Source organism: Echinops telfairi, unplaced genomic scaffold (genome assembly GCF_000313985.2).
Source record: "Echinops telfairi isolate 266 unplaced genomic scaffold, ASM31398v2 ScPeMD7_7472;HRSCAF=8510, whole genome shotgun sequence".
Lineage (NCBI taxonomy): Eukaryota > Metazoa > Chordata > Mammalia > Afrosoricida > Tenrecidae > Echinops > Echinops telfairi.
The window spans coordinates 2,853,967-2,877,198 of NW_022111376.1; the positions used below are offsets into that span (position 1 = coordinate 2,853,967).

Genomic DNA, 23,232 nt, shown 5'->3' on the forward strand with positions numbered 1-23,232 from the left:
GGTCCAGCCAGTGTGTTCACCAAAGCCTTGTGCTCGGTGCCCCGTTGCTGCCCAAGGCCACTTCGGGAAAGACACTGGCTGGCGATGGAGCTGCTCCTGGGGGCCCTGCCAGCCCACTTATATTCTGCTTCTGTAGGCAACATTGAAACGAACCACAACCTGCCACCATCCCATAAATCTCGGAACAACATCCTCCGGTGAGGTCCTGGGGGACGGGTGGGTGGGCCAGGAGGGTTCCGTCAGGCCCAGCTGCTACTCTGCTCTGTCTGTCCCCAGCACCAGCCTGGACCTCTATGCCAATGTCATCCACTGTAAGAGCCTGCCGGGCGTGGTCACCCGGTACAAGGACATTGACATCCTCATTGTTCGTGAGAACACCGAAGGCGAGTACAGCAGTCTGGAGCATGAGGTAGGTGGGGTGATGTCCCCCCCTCCCCAGGGTGGTGATGAGGAAGGTGCCCCTGGCTCGGCTACCTCCATCCTGCCCTCCCTCCTCGCAGAGCGTGACTGGTGTGGTGGAGAGCCTGAAGATCATCACCAAGGCCAAGTCCCTGCGCATCGCAGAGTACGCCTTCAAGCTGGCCCAGGAGAGCGGCCGCAAAAAAGTCACTGCAGTGCACAAGGCCAACATCATGTAGGCTTCCCTCCTGGAGACACCTGCCAATGGGACTGGTAGCCTGGGAAGGTGGGGGGCTCCCCTAGCCCTCCAGCTTGCCCTTCACTGGCCAGCCTCTCTCTCCCCAGGAAGCTGGGCGACGGCCTCTTCCTGCAGTGCTGTCGGGAGGTGGCTGCCTGCTACCCGCAGATCGCCTTTGAGAACATGATTGTGGACAATACCACCATGCAGGTTGGTCATGGTGCCACCCTGCCCCTGCCCTGCTGGCCCCCTGCTCAGGCCCCGCTCACTTCCCACTTGCCCTGCAGCTGGTGTCCCGGCCTCAGCAATTCGACGTCATGGTGATGCCCAACCTTTATGGCAACATCGTCAACAATGTGTGCGCTGGGCTGGTTGGCGGCCCAGGCCTTGTGGCTGGGGCCAACTATGGACATGTCTACGCGGTGTTTGAGACGGTGAGTGCACAGGCCTCTCTCCTTCAGGCTGGTCCGACTGACTCTGCAGAGCCCAGTGCCTGTGCCTTATCCACAAGGAAGCCCCACACACTTAGTCCTTACTTCCCAGTCTCCCAAGGAGCACTGGTGGCGTAGTAGTTACAAGTCAGGCTGTGATCCACAAGGTCCGCAGTTCAAAACCACTAAGCACGCCTCAGGAGAACAGACTTTCTATTCCCACAAAGAGTTAGAGCAGTGGTTCTCAACCTTCCTCATGCTGCGACCCTTTCATACAGTTCCTTATGTTGTGGTGACCCCCAAACCATAAAATTATTTTTGTTGCTACTTCATCACTTATTTTGCTACTGTGATGATTCGGGTGACCCCTGTGAAAGGGTTGCTTGACCCCCCCCCAAAGGACTTGCAACCCACAGGTTGAGAACCACTGAGTTAGTCTCAGCAAACCACAAGGGCAGTTCCACCCTGTCCTATAGGGTAGGCTGCTATCGATCAGCACGGACTCAATTGCGGTGAGTTTTCTTGGTTCCCTGTGACCCAGCCTGCCCAGCCCCGGGCTCCCACCAGTCAACTCTGGGTCTCTAACCCCTCCTGTCATGGGTCTTCCATATCAGTAGAACTGTGTAGTGTCCTTTGTGGTTGACTTCTGGCACTCAGCATGAAAGACAGGCAGTACCAGTCTGCTCCTGGCTCAGTGACCCTCGCTTTTGCATATCTATTTGTCAGTTTGACTATGAGGGCCGTCAATGTAAAACAACCCCTAGGCTCTGAAGTGAGGATTGCACACCCCGGTGTGCTATCATTAAGGCTATTGCTACTGACTTAAAATTGGTTAAAAGAATGACTTTTACATGGGATTCCCTCCCCTTAAGGAAAGGCCTCACTGACTCCCTGGATGGTCTGTGCCCGTTGGACCCCTGGGTGGCCCCCAGCCTGGAGTCATGAACCCTATGCCTTTCCCCTCTCCAGGCCACCCGGAACACGGGCAAGAGCATTGCGAACAAGAACATCGCCAACCCCACAGCCACCCTGCTGGCCAGTTGCATGATGCTGGACCACCTCAAGTGAGTGGCTGCCCTGCCTGGCCAGACACCCCCCTGCCCGGCCTCAAAGTCCCACCTCAAGTCTGCCTCCTCCCTCCTCTAGGCTCCACTCCTACGCCAGTGCCATCCGCAAAGCCGTCTTGGTGTCCATGGACAATGAGAATGTGAGGCTTCCTCCTCCTGCTGCCTCACCTGGCCCCAGCCCCATGGGGAGGGGGGTGTCCCACTCGGGATAGGCTTCTGGCCCAAGCATGAAGCACATCTTTGCCTGCAGGTGCACACCCCGGACATTGGGGGCCAGGGCACCACCTCCGAGGCTATCCAGCACATCATCCGCCACATCCGAGTGAACGGCGGCGCTGTGGAGGCCTAGCTGCCTGGGCCTGCTCTACCCACGCCCCCCTTATCTCCCCCCCCCCCACACACCGCTCCATTGGCCAACTACAGAATAAAGAATAAAGTGGCCTCTGCCCCCACGTGACTTGGGTGCATTTCTCCCATTCTTAGGACACCACAAGTGCCGGCCTCACTTTATTAAAAGAACCATGCTGTTGGCCTGGGGGTGGGGGTGGGGGTGGCGCCTAGCAGGGGTGGGAAAAGGATGCTGTCGTGGGGGCGTGGGAGATGCCCTGCTTCCCTAAAGGCACTGGAGTCAGAGTCGAGGGGGGCAGCTAGGGGTTGAGCCAGGGGTGCTGCAAGCAGTCGGCGGCGCTGGCCCGCTTCTCTGGGATGTACTCCATCATGGGCAACAGGAAGGCGCTGAACTGTGTGGCCTGCTCCAGGGGCCACTCGTATTTCTCCATGAGCACCTCATACAGCCCCCAGTGTTTGAGGTTGTGGATGTGCCGGAGCTCACCTGGGGGCAGGGCTTTATCAGGCTCTACCCCTGGGCTGGCTTGCCCTAAGGGACCCAGAGCCCCAAGACCCACCTCTGCGATTGAAGAACTCCCGGGAATAGCGGCCAGAGAGGGCAAACACGGGGGGGATGTCCCCCAGGAGCTCCACGATGTGGGCAATGTGGTCTGCAGGCACAGAACAGGTGGGCAGGCTGCCCCAGGGCCCTGCCCCAGGTCCTCCTCTACCCATGCCTGCCCTGCCTACCCTCATCCCTGCTGTAGTCTTCCCCAGAGTGGGGCTCGAACAAGTAGTCGCCAGTGGCCAGCTCAAAGGCCTGGAACAGGAAGGGGTGTGAGGGCCCTACAAGGCCCTGCCATAAGCCCCCAACTGGCCAACCCCTACCATGCATGCCGTGCTCCAGATGTCGGCTGGGGGGCCGTACTCAGCGCCGATCAAGACTTCCACAGCCCGGTATTGGCGTGTCTGGATGTCATCCGTGAAGTGCTTGTGCTGTGAGCAGAGGGGAGCTCTGAGCGGCCCGGGCATTATAAGCCCCAAGAGACTAAGCCTCGGTCCCTGCAGGTCCCTAGAGGACCATGGCGGGTGTACACTGCAGGCTCCAAGGGTAGGGCTGTATGCCCTCCTGCCAGGGTGCAGGGCCCACTCCTACCACCCAGCAGGCGTTGCCCAGATCGGCGATCTTGATCTTGATCTTGTCTGCATTCTGGGGCTCCAGGGGATTCACCAGGAGGCTTGAGGCACCGAATGGCACTGGGGAAGGGGAGGTGGGCTGAGCAGGCCCCCACTGGCGTAGCCTCCACCCCACCCCCAGGCCACATGCTGCTTACTGCTGGGTGACAGGAGGCCACCTGTCTCTCGCTGGTTGGATGAGCCCGAGAGGATGGAACAGGAGGTAGCGGAGAAGAGTGAGCCTGAGAAGCCCGATGTCTGTGAACTGGGGCTGAGACTGCGGCCCCCACCTGGGCCTGGTGAAGATGACGCAGGGGAGGGGCCTGTACCGGGGCCCCCAGGGTGGCAGCCGGAAGATGAGGTGGAGCCACTGCCCCCTTCTAAGCTCAAGTTGGCATCTGGCACACAAGAAGAGAGGTTGGTGAACCAGCTATCCCCTCCAGCTGACAATGCCCAAGGCCTGGCTATGCTGACATCCTCACCCTCTGCCTGGGCTGCAGCCTCCATGGCCTCCAGCCTCTGTAGGTCCCGCAGCCGCTCCTCCAGCAGCCTTCTCTGCTGCTGCCGCTTGCGTCGCAACTTCTTTCTCTTGTTCTTAGACAGCTTCCCAATCTACCGGCACAGCCAAGGTCGCCCCCAAAGTCCCTGGTACTGTGGCCCACACCCCCCCACAAGGGCAAAGGTCTGTGGGCCCTAGGGTCGCCCCCCTCAGAAGGAAGGTGACTGAGCAGCCCTCCACTGACACCCCAGCCCCTACCTGTGCCCATGGCTGAGCCTTGCCCCTGCCTGCCACCCAGATGGAATGAAGCAGAGGACAAGAGGGTGCCCCAACTTACCAAGGCCTCCTGGGGGGCAGTGCTGACTGGGGGCCAGGAGACCAACAGGTAGTGGGGGAGGGGTGGAGAAACAGACTCAGCAGGGCGGGCTGAGGCCCTAAGGGTCCAGCCTGGCCTCCCAAGCGCTTGGTACCTGTGGAGCGGGAGGGGGGCGGGCCTCCAGAGTGCTGCCACTCAGTGGCCTCTGCGGCCAGTCGCCGGATGTAGGCATCCCCCACACACAGTAGGATGTTCTCGGGCTTGATGTCCGTGTGGATGACTTTGCACTTGGTGTGCAGGTAATCCAGGCCGTGCAGCACCTGGGGGCAATGACACCTGAGCCCCAGCCGCCAACACCCGCCCACCTCCCCCACCCCCCGGGGCCCCTTGCCATTGCTCGCTGACCTGCCTCACGATGCTCTTCACGCAGGCCACTGGCAGGCCTTGGTAGTTGGATTTGATGATCCACTTGAGGAGCTGGTGGCCCAGGACCTCCAGCACCATGCACACATCTGGGCCTGCGAGTGAAGGGTAGAAGCACGCCCAACCCGCCCCCAGCTGTGGAGACTCGGGAGAGGCCTAGAGGATGAGCAGGCGGCTCATCCCCATTTTCCCAGGCACTTTGTGCGGCTGCCATCCTTTGGCATAATTATTTATAGCAGTCCCTGTCACTTAGAGGTGTGCCAGTTTGGATGGTCCATTCTGAGGCCATCCTACAGGTTCCAGGCCCTCAGGCACCCGCATGGGGCCACTTTGATAACCCACTGTGGAGAGACACCCCGTCACACAGACCCTGTGCTTCCACAAAGGATACGCACGCCGTTAACCCCAGAGATCCTGAAGTCATCAATAAGCTGGACGATGGTCTCTCTCTTGGGGTCACTGGGGTCACTGTCCCGCACCTAAAACAGAAGCCAAGGAGCCAAGATGGCTCCAGCCACCCTATCCCCCCTCCCAGGGGCCCCGGCCCGCCTGAAGTGGGCCACAGCCACCGTGCCCGCACATGGCCTGGCCGGCGGTGGCAGGGGGTGGTGCCTCACACATTTCAGGAGCTTGATCTCATCCACAGCTGTCTCCGTGTAATGGCCCGCGCTCTTCACCACTTTCAGGGCCACAAAACGTTTGCGCCTGCGACAAGACTGCATTGGTTGTGGCCCTAGGCAGCTTGCTGCCCCTGGGTTAGCCTGGAGTGGGGGGGCAGGGAGACTTTGGGCTACTCACTGGATGTCCCAGCAAAGCCAGACGGTTGAGAAATGGCCCCAGCCCAGCTTGCGGACCACGTGGTACCGCCCATTGAACAAATCGCCAATCTTCACCGGGTAGTAGCCACCTGGAGAGGGAGCCCCAGAGGGTGATGGGCCCACCTTGCCTCTCAACTGCCCCCACCCCCTCAGGGAGCCTGCTTGGGCCCAGGGCTGGGCCTCCCAATCTTGGGGCCCTGGCTTGCCCCTCGGGGCTGCCCTGGGCCACAGTGGCTGCCGGGGGCCAGCCTAGGCCTCACCCTTGCAGTAGTCCTTGGGGTCCTCCTGCTCTTCATCGTCGGAGCCCAGAAGCCCCTGCAGCAGCCGCGGCACCGGTGCTGCCAGTGCCAGCTCAGAGCCTGATGACTCGGGCCCACAGGAGGTCTGGGAGCTGGGGGCAGGTGACAGTGAGCTTGGAGAAGTACCACAGGCCCAAGGGGGCCGGACCAGGCCCTACCTGCTGCTGCTGCCGCCGCTGTCCCCACCACCAGCACCGGTGCTGGCGCTCATCCCGGCCAGACCTGCAGCTCTGGAGCCCTGGGGCGGTTGTTCCTGTGGGACCCGGCTGCGGCCCAAGCATTTATAGTCGCGGCCACTGATCTCACCCGCCTTTATAAATAGCCACCCAGCTGCTCAGCGGCGGTGGCGAGGTATGCGGCCGGCCACTCAGGGAGGGCACGGCGCGCCACCGGTGGCGCCCCAGAGCCGGGCCCCCAGGCCCAGCCCCACTTCAGGACCCCAAAGGCCACCCTGCCATGCCCTTCTGGCCCCATTTGAAGGGGTTTGGACTGGAGCCTGCTGGCAGCAATGAGGGGCGGGGCTTGGCGGGAGCAAGCTCAGCTGCAAAAGGCATCCGTGATGGGCCAAGGGGCCCCAGACAGGAAGCAGGAGAAGGAGAGACAGCTTGTTCTAGAAAGATGTGTGTCTATTTTATTTCCAGATGTAATTCTCCAGCAAGTGAATAAATACATTAGGCGGGAGTGGAGGGGGCTTGTTGGTGGGACTGGAAGGGCGGTACCCCACCCTCCTCAGGCACTGGCTGGATCCAGGGGTCCTAAGGCACTGCAGTGGTCCTCACAGATGGGTGACCTTGTTCTCCACCAGGGCAGCGACCTGCTGCAGGCGGCCGGCCAGCTGCATCTTTTGGCCCACCGGGTCCTCCTCCAGGGCGCTGATAACCTGCCCAAGGAGCCCGCTTAGCTCAGCTGGGCTGCTGCCGCCTCTAGGAGAGCCCTGCCCCTCCTGCTGCCCCTGGCCGGCCGACCACCTCACCTGGTCGTAGTACCTGTGGATGTGTGTGTACAGCTCGTGCAGGGCTGCCAGGCAGTGGGCTGTGGAGGTGTAGCTCTGGGGGCAGCACAGGGCAGGGGTGAGACCCCAGTCTGTGCCCACCATGCCCACCATGCTCCCCCGCCCCTGCCCTGGTCTGAGCCTCACCCCTGAGAGTTCTGTCAGGGTTGAGTTCATTTCCTGGTAGCTGGCTGGGGAACTCTGGCGAATGTCGGCATAGTATCTGGGGGTCAGGGTGGGGAATCGAGTTGGGGGCAGGTCAAGTCATTGTCTTCCTGGCCCCCAACCCCACCCTGTAACTAGGCGGCTGCCAGTGGGACACCTACTTCTCCACCATCTGCTTGTAGCGAGGGATCTCCCGGGCATAGAGCAGTTTGTTCACGGGGGAGTCCTGCTCCGGGACGGGGGGACACGTGTGAGCTACTCCCCAGGCCTGCAAGGCCCCCACCCTGCCCCCTGTGGCCCCATGACCCCAGGGCCCCCTCACCCGGCCCACTTTGTGCTCAGAGAGGGTGCAGGAGTCAATGAAAGTCTGAGCAACGACAGCAAGGCTGGCATCCACGTTGTCTGACACGCGCACATCAAAGATGACCTGGGGGTTCTTCAGTGTGTTCACCCAGAAACGCAGCAGCAGGCTGGGGACAGCAGCGACAGGGAGCTGACTGAGAGGCCAGGATGTGTGGACAGGCGCCGGAAACAGGGGAGGGGTGGCAAGGTACCTGTTGGTCTTCCAGATGTGCAGGGTCTCGGGGTCTTGGACGCTGTGTTGCTCGGCCAGCTCATCCAGGAAGTCAAACAGGTACCTGACAGCGATGGGCACGGGCCGGTTCACGCTCAGGATGGCCTGGAACGTGTCATCCACGAACTTCTGAAGCGTGCCCTGCAAAGGAGGCGAAGGGTTGGGGTTGCACTGGGCAAGACCCCGCAGGCTATGCTTGGCCCACCTGCCTCTGCGGCCTGACCTTCATAGAGAGCAGGCGGGTGAGGTAGATTTCCGGAATGGCCTTGGCCCGGGCCCGTTCCCGCTCCCGCAGGCTGCTGCGTCGAGGCTTGGTCCCCTCCCCGTCTTCCGTGGCCTTCACCAGGTGCCAAAGGCGGAGGCCGCCCTCGTCCCCGTCCTCCCTGTCCTCCAGCATGGGCATATCTGGAGACAACAGGCTGGCCTCACTCACCAGTGGGGGGACATGGCAAGTCTGGTGCCCTGCTCTTTGAGTACCTGTCCCATGGGGAGGGGGCACTCACTGTCTGCGGAGAGGTAGCTGGGAGCCAGGCTCGGGGTACCCGCACCTGTGTGGGGCCGAGGAATTAGCCCCACTGTTGCTCCATCCGGGACCTGGGGGATGGGACAGAGGCCTGGCCATCAAGACTTAGGCAGCCTGAGGAGGTCCCTCCCTGTCAGGCAGGCAGGGGACAGCCACCTTGTAGTGCTGCAGGGTGTTGAGTCTCTTCCACTGGTTCTGGGTCACCGAGGTTAGGTCCTCATCAGACAGGGTGAGGTGACCAGCCATGCCGGAGCGCCACTCTGAGGGGACACAGGGAAGTTGGTCTGTCCCCGCCTCTGCCCTGAGTCCTCCCTTCCTGGCCAGGTGGCCGGGCCTGCTCACCGAGGTCCAGGGAGTGCACGGAGGGCCTCTGGGAGAAGGGCGTGCCCTTGTAGACTTGGTCTAACACCTTCTCTTTGACCTGTGTGATGGTGTCGGCATCCAGGACCCGGGCTGGCAAGTGCTGCCCGGCACTGGCCCCCGGCCCCGCCAGCACCATAAGTGTCAGTGGCCGGAACTCCACGTCCTCTCGCAGCAAGCGGCTGTCGTTCAGGGTGCGCTTGGCCTTGCCTGTCACGGCATCCACAGGGCCCTTGTCCACCTGGTTCTGGATGGCCCGGAAGAGCATGTACAGAGGCTCACCAGCCACCTCCTGCAGCCATGAGTACGGGTGTGATTGTGCCTGGGGAGGCTTGGCTCCTGCTCCTTCCTAGCTCCTCATCCTTCAGTCACTGTGCCCTCCCAATGTCCCTCCATTCCTTCCCAAGCCCCCGCCCTGCAGCAGGCCCCTCACCCTCAGGAAGGCGTACAGACAAACGGACAGCCAGTTGGTGAGCAGCTTCTCCACCATGCTCTCCGTCCTGCAAGAGGTAGCAGGCCCCACTCAGAGGGCAGCGGGTCCACTCGGCCCGCCCTTGCCCTTGCCCTTGCCCTCGCCCTCGCCTGGGAGGCCCACCTGCGCAGCATGAGCTTAGGGTTCTTATCTACATAATGGGTGGCCAGGTCCCCAAGCAGGGTCCGCAGGATGTCCGTTAGGTACTCCAGCCTGCTGTGCAGGGCCAGGGACAGCAGGGAGGCCACGTGGCAGCGGTCACGCTGGGAGAAGCTGGGCTGCTCCTCCAGCGTGTGGATGAGCTGGGGGAGAGGCCAGCGCTCACTCTTGAAGGCCCTTGGAACCTCCACCACCACCACCACCACCCCTGCCACCCCTCACCGCCAACCCCCCCGGCCACCCCCTACCTCCACCTCCTGCCGAGACACACACACACACACACACACACACACACACACACACACACACACACTCTTGTCCATCCCCAAGCCCAGGCCCCTCACTGTCAGGAGGAAGAGCTTGCTGTTGAGGAGGTGTGACAGCTGCGTGAGGCCCTGGCGCACAGTGGCGCGGCGACCCTCTTCCTCAGGCCCCTCGGGCACAGGCTGCAGTGGGCAGCCTCCATGGCCAGGGAAGAAGGCGCGCTCGGCGTATGTGTGGTAGTCCAGGAAAGGGATCCCGCTGGCCTCCAGGTCACTGCTGAGGTCTGTCATCTCCGTCATCAGGTCTGTGGGCAGGCGGGGAGGGGCAGGGGAGAGTGAGGAGGAGAGGGCAGCGCCAGGCGGAGGGAGCAGGAGCCAGGCAACGGGAAGGAGGCAAAAGCACCTGTGAACTCCTTGCGACATTGGTCCCCCACGCCGACCTCCAGGCTCTCGAGCTGCACCAGCACCTTCTGGTAGTCCCGCAGCGCCTGCTTGCTCTTGTGCCTGGAGCCCAGGGCCACGTCAGCCCTGGGCCGGCTAGGATGGCCACTCCACCCCCTGGGAGAAGGCGGCCGCCTCACCTGTACATGAGGGTGAGCAGCAGGACGGCGGCTGTCAGCAGAGCAGCACCCAGGCCCAGGCCCACCTGAGCCTCCACGGGGAAGGCCGCCAGCGTGGGCTCCGCGTCGTACTGCACGGGACCCAGCACCAGCTGCACGTTGCCCATGTGCACCTGCGGGTGAGCGGTAGGCAGCTTGAGCCGGGGGAGGGGGGCCCTTGGGGGCTGGCTACCCTCGTCCACCCACCTGCCCGTTCGCCCACTGGGGCCTCACCACAAACTGGGGCAGACTGCTGCCGTTGCTTGGCTGTGGGGCCCGGGGCGGGGGCTGGCAGTAGAGGTGGGTGAGGGTGAGGGTCTGCACCAGACATTCGGCATCGCCGATGAGGGCACGCACCTCCTCCTTGCTGATGCCCAAGTTCAGGCCCTCACCCTGGGGATGGAGCATGAGTCTGGATCTGGCTGACTTCCCTGGCTGCCTGCCCGCCCACCCACCCGAGATCCAGCGACCCTCACTTCCACATCCAAGACGTTGCCTGGCTTGAGGCGGTAGGGACGGGTGGAGCCCTCGCGGCTGAGGGGGACCAGGCGGGGATTGGGATAGTAGAGGAAGTCCTGGCCCCCGCTGGCCCTGCTGAAGTCCACCTGCACATTGTCCAGGCTGAAGAAGACCCGGCGCAGGCGGGCACCGTCAGGCACGGCAGGGCTTGGGCACAAGAGGAGGCTGGGCGAGTTGACCGAGCAGACTGTGGAGCACTGGAGACAGAGGGGGATGTCGGCTTGGGTCCCAACTTGATTACCCACCCCGGCCCTGGGGTGGGGACTCACCTGCAGCAGGCCCCCTCCAAGTTGGATGCAAGCTTGGGGGTCTGCAGTGGTACCTCCACAGCTCTGCCTTAGGTCCAAGTCCTGGGATTGGGCCGGTGCGGCTTCCACTGGACCCTCGCTGTCCAGCCACACAGATAATAGAGGCCACTGCACCACATCCAGACCCAAGCCCCTGACTCGGATCAGCCGCCCGCCCCTGCAGAGAATAGCCGTCAAGGCGCAAACCTCCAGCTGAAGCTGGCCCCAGCCCCCACTTCTGGCGGCCCTGGGCACTGGGCTGCTCACCCCCGGAAGCTGACACTGGGCTCGGCCGCCAAGAGCTGGGGGTTGTCAGTGTAGATGAACGGGCTGGATGGCAGTGTGCGTTGGGCTTGACCAAAGACCACTCGCACGACTGCTTCTCCAGGGGCTGCCTGGGGCATGGTATGGCACCGGATGCTCTCTGGACACACCGGCTCCTGGCTGCCGGGGCGGGGAAAGGAGCGTGGGAAGGGACCAAGGCCTCCCCAGCAGCACCCGCCTTCCTCAGGAGCCCAAGTCCACCCAGCAGGTACTCACATGGGGCACGGCTGGCCCCCCACAAATGCACTGATGTTGTCTCCTGTTTGGAGGTGCTGCCCATGGATGGTGAGCTGGGTGCCCCCTGCCTGGGGACCCCAGCGGGGGCTCAGGCTCAGCAGGACAGGGTCCTGGGGAACAGAGTACATTCTGGGCCGGCACCGCCTCGCCTCTCAGGCCCCTGGGAACACTCAACCTTGAGAAAGCCTCTTTCTGGCCCCAGCAGGCACCCCCTGATGCTCATCTAGTCACCCCACTGCTCCCACACTGGCCTGCCCGGGCACTGACCTGGTACATGAAGTGCTGCTGGGAGACACCTGGTGGCCGGCTCCTGATGGCCACTTGGACTGGTCCCGTGGTGCCATTGGGGGCAGGGGACGTTACACACACAATCCTGAAAAGTGAAGGCCAGGAATCTTGCCACTGTCACGGTTTCTGGGGTGAACGCTGTGACCCCAGTTGCCCTCTGCCTGTCCCATCAGCTGCCCTGCCACTGACACTCTGCTTCTTAGGCCTGGCACCTCACCGGGCAGAGATCCTGTAGAGAGCTGGGTCAGGGCTGCAGGGTTGGCCAGCCACACTCACAGCGTCCTGCACATCAGCAAAGTCCTGGCCCAGGTTGGAGCCCAGTATGGTGAGGGCCATGCCCCCCTCAGGGGGGCCAGTGTGGGGCTCGATCTGTAGCCAGGAGGAAGGGAAGACCCTGAGCTCCCCTTGCTGCCCTGCTATCAGAGCTCGGGCCCAGGGGCAGGTGTGGCTGGGGCAGTGCGGGCAGCGGTCTCAGTTGGCGAGGGGTCCTCACCGAGAAAATGCTGGGCCTAGGGCAGTGTTGCTGGGCAGCCCCAGGTGGGCACAGGGGCCCATAGCGACAGGCTGGCTGGCTTTGGCCGCACCAAAGGCAGCCCAGGCTCCTGTTGGCTGCCTGGCAGTGGCTGCAGTCAGGGTGGCCCACGGCGCAGTCATACAGGGTCACTAGGGAAGGTCGGCAATGCTGAGGCCCTGCCCCTCGGCTGCGAGCCCGCCCCCCTGCCCGCCCCCAGCTCACTGTGAAGAGGGCTGGCATTGTCCAGGCGCTGGGCCTCGCCACGGGTGACGTAGATAGGCACCCGGAGCTCCCGCTGGGAGGTCGAGGGCTGGAACTGTGGGAGGAGGTGTGGGTCAGGCCCCAGGCCCACTTCTTCCCCAGAGCCCCTGAGAATGGGTGCAATTGTTTAGTGTCTGACACAGAACAGGCGCTGGCAAGGGTGTATCCGGCCCTTGTCCCAGGGCTTCAGGTTCATGGTGAGTTATGTATGTGTGGGTGGTGGTGGTGGGGGGTGGCAACTGGTTACCTGCTGGGCCTGGCAGTGGATGATGCCCTCATTCCCAACCTTTTCCTCCAGTGAGGCAGGCAGCCTCCGAAGCTCTCCCGGCAGTTCCAGCCAGCAGTGGAAAGTGGCAGGCAGGCCCTAGGGCAGGACCAGTCAGGAGCCTGGACACGGGCACACTCACTCGCCCGAGTCCCACTCCCTCCTCCACTCACTCGGAAATGCTGAAGGTTCCGCACATGGAGCGCCAAGCGGCTTTCCCAGCCCACTGGCACCAAGAGGGGCCCTGCCAGGCCCTCAACCTGGGGACAAGTCTCTGGGCCACGGTCCTGGATGTCCACCTGGGAAAATGAGAGCCCACAGCCCTTCAGACCTCAAGTGGCCTGCCATGGGAAAGGCAGCTGTGGCCCGGGACCCCACCCACCTCCTGGGCGCTGTACACAGTCCTCTCGCCATCGGGGCAGTGCTCCCAGAGCACACATTGGCTGCTCTCGGGGCACCAGTGGCAACGCCAGAGGCTGCCCACGCAAGCGCGGCACCTGAAGAGCAGAGAGATGGCTCAGGTGGGCGTGCTGGGGGCTGCTGTCTTTGCCCAGCAGGTGCCCAGCTCACGAACTCACGGGGCAGCAGCGTTCAAGGCCTGGACAGCACCGCAGTCATAGAAGGAGAAGTTGGTAGCAGCCATCACCACATCTTCAAACATCAAGGCCAGGAGCAGCGTGATGTGGTCTGCGGTAGCGCAGTGGGGCCTGGATGGGTCAGGGGCCTCCGACTGGCTTACACCAGCTCCCACTCACCCCGCCTGACCACAAGGCCCCTTACCTGTGCCGGGAGGGTTAGGGGGCACCTGGTCATGCGGAGGTGTGATACAGGTCACATGGGACCCTTCCACGTGAGCCAAGCTGTCGTAGTCTTCAAAGGCACAGTGAAAGTATTCATCTGGGGCCAGGGCAGGCAGCCAGGGGACAGAGAGAGTGACCTGGGACACATGGGAGGGGGTCACTGCTGGGGTGAAAGCACTGCCGCAGAAGCACCCCATCACAGAACAGAAGCCCAGCCTGCCAGTCCTACCTGGCCCTGCTCCCGGCGAGAGTGCTGGGCTGGGTGTAGACCTTGGATATGTGGGCAGCCGCCCCCCTCCTGGTAGCTCCACAGCCATTGGTTCGGCTGAGCCGCTCGCTCACACTGGCCCTTCCGGGTACACCTGGTGCCCAGGGGACCATTGGGTCACTGCGAGGTCTGGGCCCCTGAAGGCCCAGCTGGGCCACATTGAACAGCAGGGCATGAAGGGATGGGGTAGGTGTGCCCAACAGCGGGGAGCCAGGCTTCCTAGGCAACTGGGCTGCTGGAAAGGGGCGAGATTGTCAACAGTGACCCTGGGCCTCCCAGCCCACAGCACTGGGGTGGCACTCACCTGCCCTGGAGAACACACCAGCCACAAAGTGGGTCCTGAGACTGCAGGCAGCTGGTGCAGTCAGGGAACTGGGGGCAGGCTGCCACGGGTACCCGGGCCACCTACGTGGGCAGCAGGGTGAGAGGCTATGAGCCTGGCACTTGGGGCCATGTGCCCAGCCCCTGCCCCCAACAGTCCTCACCTGCTCGGCGGTCAGGACATAGAGGTAGCTGCCACTGGGGTCCACCAGCAGGTCAGGGCTGATGGTCGAGCCTGGGGACCCCACTTGCTGGGAGTAGTACAACTGGCCCTGGGTCCCCTTGAGAAAGACCTGGGAGCAGGGGACCAGGGCAGGGCTGGGCCACTGGCTACCACCCCGAGTCCAGGCCAGCTCTCCAGGTGGGGGGCATGTGGCCACTTCCCTTCCATGTTGGTAAAGGACCACCCCCCATGTGAGGTCCTCAGGCCCCAGGCTGGCCCACGGCATCTGGGAACCTCACCTTGTGCAACTGGCCCTGGGTGTCCCCCAGGAAAGCCATGGTGTGTCCGTCTGCCTCAAGGGCGGCCACCGCACTGATGGGCTGCGCGAGCAGTAGCAGGGGCTTGGCCTCCAGGGGTCGGCGGCCAGCGATGGGGCTGGGTGTGTGCTCCTCGCCACAGGGGTACGACTTGGGGGCGTCCTGGAGGAGGGAAGGCAGGAAGTTTGTGCAGAACAGGGAAATGGCAGGGTGCACACTGAGACAGGCACACTGAGGGGTGGGTACAACAGACAGGAGGCAGGGCTGGCCCATGAGGGGTAGAGAGGGGCGAGGGCAAAGCCACTCACAGGGGGCAAGGTGACACAACGTGACGCCACGCCGTACTCCACGGTGGCTTCCTCCAAGCCGCTGGGGCCTCGGCCGGCTGCTGTGTAGCAGACCCGCCGGGCATCCTCCATGTTGGCATCCAGCTGGGCCAAAGGAAAGGCACACAGGGCGGCCTGTGCACCCTGAGGCCCAGAAGCAAATGCCCCTAGCAGTGTGCCCGGGGCCAGGAAGGCAGCCTGCACCAGACCCTGGCCGCTGCAGGCCAAGGGCACCTCCACGTAGGAGTAGAGGTTGGCGTCACCCAGGCAGATGCGGGCCACGTAGGAGCGGTATTCTGCCTGCGCTCGGGCAGCACGTCGGCGGAAGACAAAGTAGGCGGCTTGGGAGTCAGCGAAGGCTCCCACGTAGCTGTTGTTGTAGTCAGAGAAGTCCCCCACCACCAGGCGGCCCAAGCCTTCGCTGGAGAAGGGCTGGGGCCCCATCAGCTGGCGCACAGTCAGCGGAGGGACCCCGCGGGACAGCTTGCCCGCCAGGCCCCTGGCCACCAGCAGGAGGTCTCCTCCCGGCCCGGGCACCACTAGGCCCACCGTGGCCACTCCGGGAATGTTGGCGGCCACAAATTGCCCATCTCCAGGGTCCTCGGGCTGGTACAATAGTTCTGCCACAGCCCCGAGGCGGCGCTTCTCACACACGCCCTGCCGCACCTGCCCACAGGCCACCAGCTCCCCAGCCTGGTTGCTCACCACCAGCAGCTGGTTGGCATTGTCCATGAGCCGGGCCTGCGGGCACTCTGCTGGCTCTCGGAAGGGCAAGCAGTCAGGGCTGTCGAGGACAGGGCCGGTGACAGCCACAGCCTCCAGCTGCAGCTCAGGGCTGAGCTGGTAGAGGCGGTTGACGGCGCCCACGTAGAGGGAGCCTGGTGCCAGCGCCAAGTGATTGAAAGTGGTGTTGGCTGCCGAGAACCGCTGGGCCAGGGTTAAGGACAGCGGCGGTGGTGACAGCAACAGCAGCAGGAGGCGGAGATAGAAGGTAGACCGAGGGACCATCGCAGAGGCCTGGGGGAGGAGCAGAAGTGAGGCCCGGTGGGAAGGAGTAGGTATGAAAGGGGTTAAGGCAGGCAAGTTGGAGGGACCTAGGGGGCAGACGCAGCCAGAGCAAACACTGGGGCTGAGGGGAAGACAGGGAGGGAGAGAGACAGGGAGGAGTGGGGGCAGGAGAGATAGGGACAGGGAGGCAGAGGGACAAAAAGGGAGGGAAACAGCAGAGGAACAGACGGGAACGAATAGTATTCAAGAGATGGAGAAAGGCAGGGCAGCAAGGAACATGAACAGAGGGACTCTGGGGGACAGACGGAGGGAGGCGGAGGCTGGGCCGGCCTGAGGCAGTGGTTGGTGGGTGGCAGACAGGGCGGGAGGCCAGGGGATTGGGACGAACCAGGTGAGGGGGAAGAGGGTGGGAAGCCCAGGAAGGCTTCATGGCAGTGCACCCTTGTGCGCACGCGCACACACACACACACACACACACACACACACACACACACACTTAGACACTCCCACCTGTATTGGGGTGGGGAGAGAAACTGGGGAAAACTGAGGCACTTGGACACTGGCCAAAGACGGCAAGGAGTTGGTAGGGGTGGCAGGGTCTTGCTCAGAGGGCCCGGATGGAGGTGGGGGTGGTCAGAGCAAGGAGGCATCAGAGGAAACAGGCAGGAGGGGAGAGGAGGGAGTGAGAGAAAGGACCCCCTCTCTATCACCCCCTTAAAGAGGTCAGCCTCTGAGGTGACTCCTCCGGGCCTGCTGGGTACCTGGGGATGGACCAAGGGCACACAGAGCACAGGAAGGCCTGGGTGACCTCCAGGCGCAGGTCAAAGGGCCCAAGGCCAGGGTGAGAGGCTGAGCTTCAGTACGCTGGTGCAGAACACCCCCCCCCCAAAAAAAAAAAAACCCTTTATCTCTGGACCACAGACAGGAAGGCCTGGGAGACTCCAAAGCCATAGCCCTTCCTGCAGCCTGGCTTATCTCCCCCCCTCCCCCGCCTGTGCCATGCTGCTGCCCTGAGGGCCACGGTCACAGGCACTTACTGCCGTGCTGCACTGCAGCCGCGGGGTCTTCTGGGCCGCACAAGCCCACAGAAGGTCCATCTGGTCACTTCAGCTGCCCTGGGGCAGTGGTGCTGGGCACAAGTGAGCTGTGGGGGGCATTGTCCTGAGGGCGGGGGCACGAGAAACAGAGGCTCAGCCCCATTCCTGCTGGCCTGGGGGAGGAGAGCGGCTGGGGGCCGAGGGCCTGGCGGCCAGGCTCGGCCACAGCTGGCAGCTTTTTCAATAGTGGCCATGGCCAATACAGCCCTGCCTCCACCCCAACAATGTCCCCTCTGTCCCGACTCCCAGGCCCAGGGCCCGTTATCTGGTGCACTGACTACCCACCCTGCAGGGTGCTCTGGGTTGGGGGCTCCCTTGCTACTCCCCACCCCAGGGAGTCACTGGCTGGGATGTGGGGACAAAGGGATGAGAGTGTCCTTCAGCCAGAGAAACGAGACCCTGTCTTCCCACAGCACGTGCGTCCCTCCCTTGCTCCTCAGTTAGGAAGCCAGACTGCCCCCCATTCCTTTGCAGGGGTCAGGATGGGCCACAGAGCCTCCTCAGGAGGCCAGAGGCGCCAAGCCCTAGAAATGCCAGCCTCGGCCTTGGTAGCCTTGGTGCCCGGCTGAAGTGTCAGTTCCGGCTTCAATGGGTGTCTTTGTCCAGAGTGGGGGTAGGGGAGACGCTGACAAAGGCAGTGACCCACAGAGAAGATCTCATCCCCCAGCCCCCACTGCTCAGGATCACACTGGCCAGAGAGCAAGCCCCCAGGCTGGCCCTCCCCAGGGGCTGGCAAAAATCGTGCCAGGTACGGCATGGTGGCAGTGGCAGACAGGACAGGATGTATCAGAGAGGGGTCTGAAGCAGAGAGCTCAGTGAGTGGGTGGTGGGCAGGGAGAGAGGCCACCAGGGAGCCAACCTGACACCACCCCCCACCACCCCACCCCCGCAATGCGCTCTGTGGGCAAGTATTATTGTTCCCTTCAACTCCTAGGCCACCATCAGCTCACCAAGCACAGCAGCCTTAGGCTCTTGGCAAGGTGGCCGCATTGGGGCTTGCTGCTGCCTGGCCGGGCCGGTTTGGTGGCTGTGGGGGCAGGAACTCAGAGTGGCTGCCTCCCTACTCTGTATCCCGGCCCAGGCCGGTACTGATCGCCTAGCTCCTGTGTGGGCCCTGAAGTCCCTGGTCCCCAGCACTCAGCTCCAGGGCCACCCCCTTGGGCACAGAGGCCCCGGGCATCAGGAGGTGCCCTCGCAGGGCTTGGGACGGTCACCCAGGGCCTTTGCCTGAGCTGCCCAATGTTCCCCGCGCCCTCCTGGCAGCATTCTGGCCGAGGTTCCGCCCGCAGCACCCTTCCCCCGGCGACCCCTGCCCCCACGCGGCCGGCCTCCTGCCTACCTGGGCGGGCGGGCAGGTTAGGAGCAGCTTGTGGCGCTGGAGTCGGCCCGTGAGCCCCAGCCTCCCTCCCCACAATGCACGCGCCCAGCCCGACTCATCCTGGGGCTCCCTGGGCCGCCGGCCCCTCCCCGTCCGCCCCATTGCCCGAAGGTGGAGGGCAGGGCGCTACTGCCCTCTGCCGGCCTTGGCGGGCACAGCGGAGGGAGGCCGCGGGCACCTGGCCTGGGCAGGTGAGAGGGGCGGGACCCTGGACCCTCCCAGAACCTTCCCTGAAGGTTCTTGATGGCCACCTCCAACTGTACCAAGAATCTCCTGGGACAGAGGTGGGATGGGAACCTAGACCCACGCAGTGGCACCCCTCAGTGCACCAATGACAGAGAGACGGAAGGGCGGAGCTTGGGGGCTGGTCCTCGAGGGCAGGGCAGGGTCTGGCTCAGCAGCCCTCCTGCGCAGTGTCCCTGTTTCTGGGCCTGGGCTGGGGCTCGCTAGTGGTCGCCACGGTTTCCCTTCGAGGGGAGCATAGGGCTGTCCCCCGAGTGGTGAAGGGCTGGGGGAGAGATGGGTGGAAAGACGGCAAACATAGTATCGACAGTGTCACTCAGTGTGGTCCACAGCCTCTGCTGCCACTGTGCTCTGAGGAGGCAGGGGTGAGGCACACAATCCATTCTAGTGCTCCCTCCCCCTCCCGAGATCTCTTGCTCCTCCCCATCATCCACCCCACACCCGTGTCTTCGCGGGTTATTCTCGTGATGCGCCACTCCCATGCTCCACAGCTGGCAGTCCCACAGAAAACCATACAAAGCAAAATCAGGCAAAGGTGGGAAAGATAAAAACATAATATCACACAGACAAAGATACAGTAGACCCCAACACCATTCAAAAAGCCAGAGAAGAAATTTCTGTCATGGAACCAGTAAGAAAGACTTACATCCAGATGTCTGAGGTCTTACAAGGCCTGTATTCAAACAAGCAGCCATCTAAGTGAGGTGTCAACTAAACCCACACGCAAGAAGCACACCAGCCTGTGTGATCCAAAGATGACAATAACAAAATCCAAATATGGTGAAGGGAAAAGTATCAGAGCACACATTGTGAACACCCAATTTGTAGAAGGCTATGGAGGACAGTGGAAACCCAAAATCCATCTGTTGAATATCTAGTCAGATTAAGTCTCTGGCAGATCCCCTCTGGCCACAGGCAAGGGACTTGCAATGGCTTTACTATGAGATGATGGTGGATCGAACCACAGTATAACGTGATACTTGGGCAGTTGACCTCCCTTTAGATCCAACCTGAATTTGCTCTAGGCTTAAATATTTCTCACTTGTTCCATGACAGAAAGTCTCTCTCTGGCTTTTTAAATATTGCTGGTGGTATTTTTTGCCTTTCTCTTTCTATTATTCTTTTTAAAAATTTTCTATTATTCTAATTCTTTTCTTCTATTTCATTTTGTTCTTGTGTTACGTTTCCCAGTTTATGAAGCACAGAAGGAATGGATGCACAGAGACAATAACTAATGCAACTGGAGGGTGGGGAGAGGGGAATTGGGGAGCAAACAATGCGGGAGGGGGAGGGAGCATTAGAACTGAGGGTGATGATGTAGATGCAACTCTTTAATAAAGTGACTTAGCAGTGGAAGTGTATGAGATATGGATTTTATATAATGAAAATGACTTTTAAAAAAGAAGAAATCAAACACGACCAATGGTTCCCATGGGTGAAGGAGGAAGGGTTGTTGCTTTCGGGGCATTGAGTTCATGTGAATGGTGGTGGAATAATTTGGAGAAGGATATCAATAATGGCTGCACACACGAAGAGTATAATCAATGGCACTGAATTATACCCGTAGAAGTTGTTCAATTGGAGAATGCCTTGTTCTGTATATTTTTGCCACAATTTAAAAAAAACAATAATTGAGACTCAAAGCCCATCGGTAGGCAACTGGACACCCCCTTACTGAAGGGGTGTGGGGAGATGAGCTAGTCAGGGTGCAGGGTAGCAAGGATGAAACATATAACTTTCCTCTAGTTCTTAAATGCCCCCCCCCCACCAACCTCATGATCCTAATTCTACCTTACAAATCTGGCTAGACCAGAAGATGTACATTGTTACAGATAGCTACTAGAAACACAGAGAATCCAGGACAGATGATCCCTTCAGGACCAGTGGTGAGAGTGGCGATACAGGGAGGGTGGAGGGAATGTGGGGTGGAAAGGGGGAACTGATTACAAGGATCTACGTATAGCCTTCTCCCTGGGGGACAGGCAGCAGAGAAGTGGGTGGGTGGAGACGTCAGACAGTGTAACAAATGACAAAATAATAATAATTTATGAATTATGAAGGGTTCATGAGGGAGAGGGGAGTGGGGAAGGAGGGGGAAAAATGAGGAGCCAATATTAAGGGCACAAGTAGAAGGATGATGGCAACAAATGTACAAATGTGCTTGACACAATGGACATATGTATGGATTGTGATAAGAGTTGTACAAGCCCCCAACAAAATGATTTAAAAAAACAAAAAAAGCCAAAGAAAACAATAATTACTCTAACAATGAGTGCAAGGAAGAAGAAAATGTTCTAAAATTGATTATAGTAATGATTGTACCACCTTCTTGATAGGATTGAAGTATTGAATTGTATGATATGTGAATGAAGTACAATGCTGTTGGTGAAAGGATTGAATCTTCTTTAAACAATTAGTTCATTTTGAACGACTTCACCTACATACAATTCACATCTCATACATTTCAATACTTCAATCACATTCATGGGAGTTGCAATCAATTCCAGGACATTTCTTCATCTTTGTCCTCTTCATCCGTGGCCTCCCAGCTTCCCCTGTCACGTCCCTTTGAATCTAGGGACCTGGTTGTTGTCTCTGTATCCAAAACTTACTGCCATCAAGTCACTGCTGACTCATAGAGACCCCTTGTGGGTGTGCAAGACCATAAATGCTTACGGGAGTAGAAGGTCCAGTCTTTCTCCTCAGAAGCTGCTGGTGGTTTTGAACCGCCAACCATGCAGATCGCAACATGTTGGCTTTATAGGTTGACCTCATTTCATATACAGCAAAGTATCAAGATAGAAGACAAACAGCCCCAAACAAGGACACAATGAAACAGAGATCAACCTTAATCAACAGAGCTAAGCAGAAAGTATTACAAACTGGAGTACAGTAATTCTATATTGACCCTCATTACAATTGCAAAAGTCGTCTGTCTGCTAACAGGTTCTTCCCATCTCGGTCCACAATCTGAAGGAATTCATCATCTGAGGCCTCATCCGTGTGGAGCACCCTACAGATGGGTCTGGGGCTTTCACTGCTATCCATCCCCTGTGGCAAACCGAGTGCTCAGAATGTAAGCTTTAATAACATCTCTTCAGTGATCCCTTCATGGAGGTAGATAGTGAGCAGGGCCATGTCATATGAACGAAGTATTCTTAGATTGGGGCTACAAATAAGTGGGAGCTCAAAACCCATTAGTGTGCCTATGATTTTTATATGTCCCTGGTTCACTTTGAAGATATTAATCATTGTTATATGGTTGAACGACATTATAAATGAACCTCATGGAGCATATGGTAGTTCTATTGATATATGTAACCCTTAATTTAACTGCAGGTTTAGAACTTAAAACACTGGTGAAAAAGAAAGCACATATGTATATGACTTTTTTTTTAGAACAGAATAGCTGGATTATCTATTTTTTTTTCTTTAAAAAAAATCATTTTATTTGGGGCTCATACAACTGTTATCCCAATCCATACACACATCAATTGTGTAAAGCGCATTTGTACATCGTTTCTCAAAACATTTTCTCTCCATTTAAACCCCCGACATTAGGTCCTCATTTTTTGGATTATCTATTTGTACAGATTAGGTGACTGGACATTATTCACACTTACAGTGAGGGTTGGAGATAGGGCAAAACTTTCATTAATGCTCTCTCAGAAAGATAAAGAATATATGAAAAGAGTACATATATGGTAGACTTCCATTGCCACTTACTGGGCACCCGTAGGGCAAAAATTCTGAACGTCAATTCAATGACCTCCACATCTGTATCCTTGTGATAGTTGTCACCTGCTTCTTCTCACATAGGGAAGTACTGCAGTTACTTTAATCTGCGCCCGGCATGTTTCAGACTAAGTCCAGTTCGCTTAGTGGGAGTTCCAAATAAAATTGTGATAGGATAGTATTCTCTACAAAAAGGAAATGCAATCAATACAACTATTGATGCAGTGATGCAGGCATCGAGGAATTCTACAGTCTTCAATCTAGAATTGATCAGGTAATCCAGATGCATCGATAATGATAGGTGATTGGAATGTATAAAGATTGGAAACAAAGAGGAAGCAACAGTGCATGAAAAGTATGATGACTGAATCAAAGCTGTAGATCCTGTGATAGAGTTTTGCCAGACCAATGACTCATTCATAGCAAATACCTTTTTTCTTTTTTTTAATCTGAGGAAAGATATACTTCTTTATTCTCTTTATCTTATTATTTTTTAATATTTTTATTGGGGGCTCTTACATCTCTTATCACAATCCGTACAATCGTCTAGTGTGTCAAGCACATTGGCACCTATGCCACCATCATCATTTTCAAAGCATTCTCTTCCCACCTGAGCCCCTGATATCAGCTCCCCATGCAAACACCTTTTTCAACAATGCAAACAGGGCCTGCTACGCGTGAGCTTCTCCAGAGGGAATACATAGAAGTCAAATTGACTACATCTGTGGGAAGAGACCATGGAAAGCTCAATATTAGCAGCTTAAACCAGGCCAAGGGTCGAC

At 59.3% G+C, this 23,232-nt stretch overlaps 3 protein-coding genes across 8 annotated transcripts in view; 1 reads left to right on the top strand and 2 right to left on the bottom strand.

Moving 5' to 3' along the window:
• The window catches only part of IDH3G (isocitrate dehydrogenase (NAD(+)) 3 non-catalytic subunit gamma), a 5,935-nt gene extending 3,343 nt beyond the window's left edge, over nucleotides 1–2,592 (top strand). Inside the window, exons 4-11 of the mRNA XM_004717573.2 lie at nucleotides 137–197; nucleotides 277–409; nucleotides 501–634; nucleotides 745–847; nucleotides 925–1,071; nucleotides 2,038–2,132; nucleotides 2,215–2,275; nucleotides 2,386–2,592. Coding sequence (XP_004717630.1) covers nucleotides 137–197; nucleotides 277–409; nucleotides 501–634; nucleotides 745–847; nucleotides 925–1,071; nucleotides 2,038–2,132; nucleotides 2,215–2,275; nucleotides 2,386–2,484 — 833 coding nt within the window. The 3' untranslated portion in view covers nucleotides 2,485–2,592. The remainder of the gene's footprint in view (nucleotides 1–136; nucleotides 198–276; nucleotides 410–500; nucleotides 635–744; nucleotides 848–924; nucleotides 1,072–2,037; nucleotides 2,133–2,214; nucleotides 2,276–2,385) is intronic.
• Nucleotides 2,593–2,629: 37 nt separating this feature from the next.
• On the bottom strand, nucleotides 2,630–6,329 carry SRPK3 (SRSF protein kinase 3). Its single transcript, XM_004717574.3, has 15 exons — nucleotides 6,152–6,329; nucleotides 5,955–6,085; nucleotides 5,675–5,783; nucleotides 5,494–5,581; nucleotides 5,268–5,355; nucleotides 4,859–4,965; nucleotides 4,608–4,773; nucleotides 4,475–4,500; nucleotides 4,121–4,250; nucleotides 3,797–4,036; nucleotides 3,619–3,719; nucleotides 3,351–3,458; nucleotides 3,213–3,282; nucleotides 3,041–3,133; nucleotides 2,630–2,967 (listed from the first exon to the last, which is right to left on the bottom strand). Exons 1-15 carry the CDS (start codon nucleotides 6,202–6,204, stop codon nucleotides 2,783–2,785), a joined length of 1,695 nt encoding a protein of 564 aa, XP_004717631.1. The 5' UTR covers nucleotides 6,205–6,329; the 3' UTR covers nucleotides 2,630–2,782.
• A 269-nt stretch (nucleotides 6,330–6,598) lies between these two features.
• Nucleotides 6,599–18,521, bottom strand: PLXNB3 (plexin B3). 6 transcript variants are annotated; one of them, XM_045285542.1, is made up of 36 exons: nucleotides 18,434–18,521; nucleotides 17,035–17,158; nucleotides 14,972–16,006; nucleotides 14,646–14,825; nucleotides 14,348–14,476; nucleotides 14,167–14,267; nucleotides 13,824–13,956; nucleotides 13,575–13,731; nucleotides 13,373–13,481; nucleotides 13,177–13,291; nucleotides 12,968–13,093; nucleotides 12,777–12,893; nucleotides 12,491–12,584; nucleotides 12,248–12,417; nucleotides 11,972–12,123; nucleotides 11,734–11,839; nucleotides 11,446–11,576; nucleotides 11,173–11,349; nucleotides 10,888–11,083; nucleotides 10,576–10,815; nucleotides 10,334–10,492; nucleotides 10,082–10,233; nucleotides 9,904–10,004; nucleotides 9,582–9,805; nucleotides 9,202–9,380; nucleotides 9,040–9,106; nucleotides 8,589–8,898; nucleotides 8,403–8,506; nucleotides 8,272–8,317; nucleotides 7,947–8,128; nucleotides 7,704–7,864; nucleotides 7,472–7,619; nucleotides 7,311–7,375; nucleotides 7,132–7,207; nucleotides 6,980–7,041; nucleotides 6,599–6,873 (listed from the first exon to the last, which is right to left on the bottom strand). In XM_045285542.1, the coding sequence occupies exons 2-36, from the start codon at nucleotides 17,092–17,094 to the stop codon at nucleotides 6,723–6,725; spliced, it is 5,715 nt and encodes a 1,904-aa protein (XP_045141477.1). In that variant the 5' UTR covers nucleotides 17,095–17,158; nucleotides 18,434–18,521; the 3' UTR covers nucleotides 6,599–6,722. The 6 variants fall into 6 exon arrangements, with proteins under 6 accessions (XP_045141477.1, XP_045141475.1, XP_004717659.2 ...); XM_045285540.1 differs by having other exon boundaries at nucleotides 8,227–8,317; XM_004717602.2 differs by having other exon boundaries at nucleotides 6,967–7,041; nucleotides 8,227–8,317.
• Between the last annotated feature and the right edge of the window lie 4,711 nt (nucleotides 18,522–23,232).

Excerpts from the sequence above, each read along its gene's own strand:
- SRPK3 (XM_004717574.3), bottom strand. The coding sequence starts at position 6,204 with ATGAGCGCCAGCACCGGTGCTGGTGGTGGGGACAGCGGCGGCAGCAGC. Across the intron at positions 4,251-4,474 it reads CTGCCCCCCAGGAGGCCTTG|ATTGGGAAGCTGTCTAAGAA; the intron begins GTAAGTTGGGGC and ends CTGTGCCGGTAG. Across the intron at positions 3,134-3,212 it reads AGACTACAGCAGGGATGAGG|ACCACATTGCCCACATCGTG; the intron begins GTAGGCAGGGCA and ends CTGTGCCTGCAG.
- PLXNB3 (XM_045285540.1), bottom strand. The coding sequence starts at position 17,094 with ATGGACCTTCTGTGGGCTTGTGCGGCCCAGAAGACCCCGCGGCTGCAG. Across the intron at positions 8,318-8,402 it reads ACACCCTGCAGCACTACAAG|GTCCCGGATGGAGCAACAGT; the intron begins GTGGCTGTCCCC and ends CCCATCCCCCAG. Across the intron at positions 8,129-8,226 it reads CAGCTACCTCTCCGCAGACA|ATATGCCCATGCTGGAGGAC; the intron begins GTGAGTGCCCCC and ends TGTTGTCTCCAG.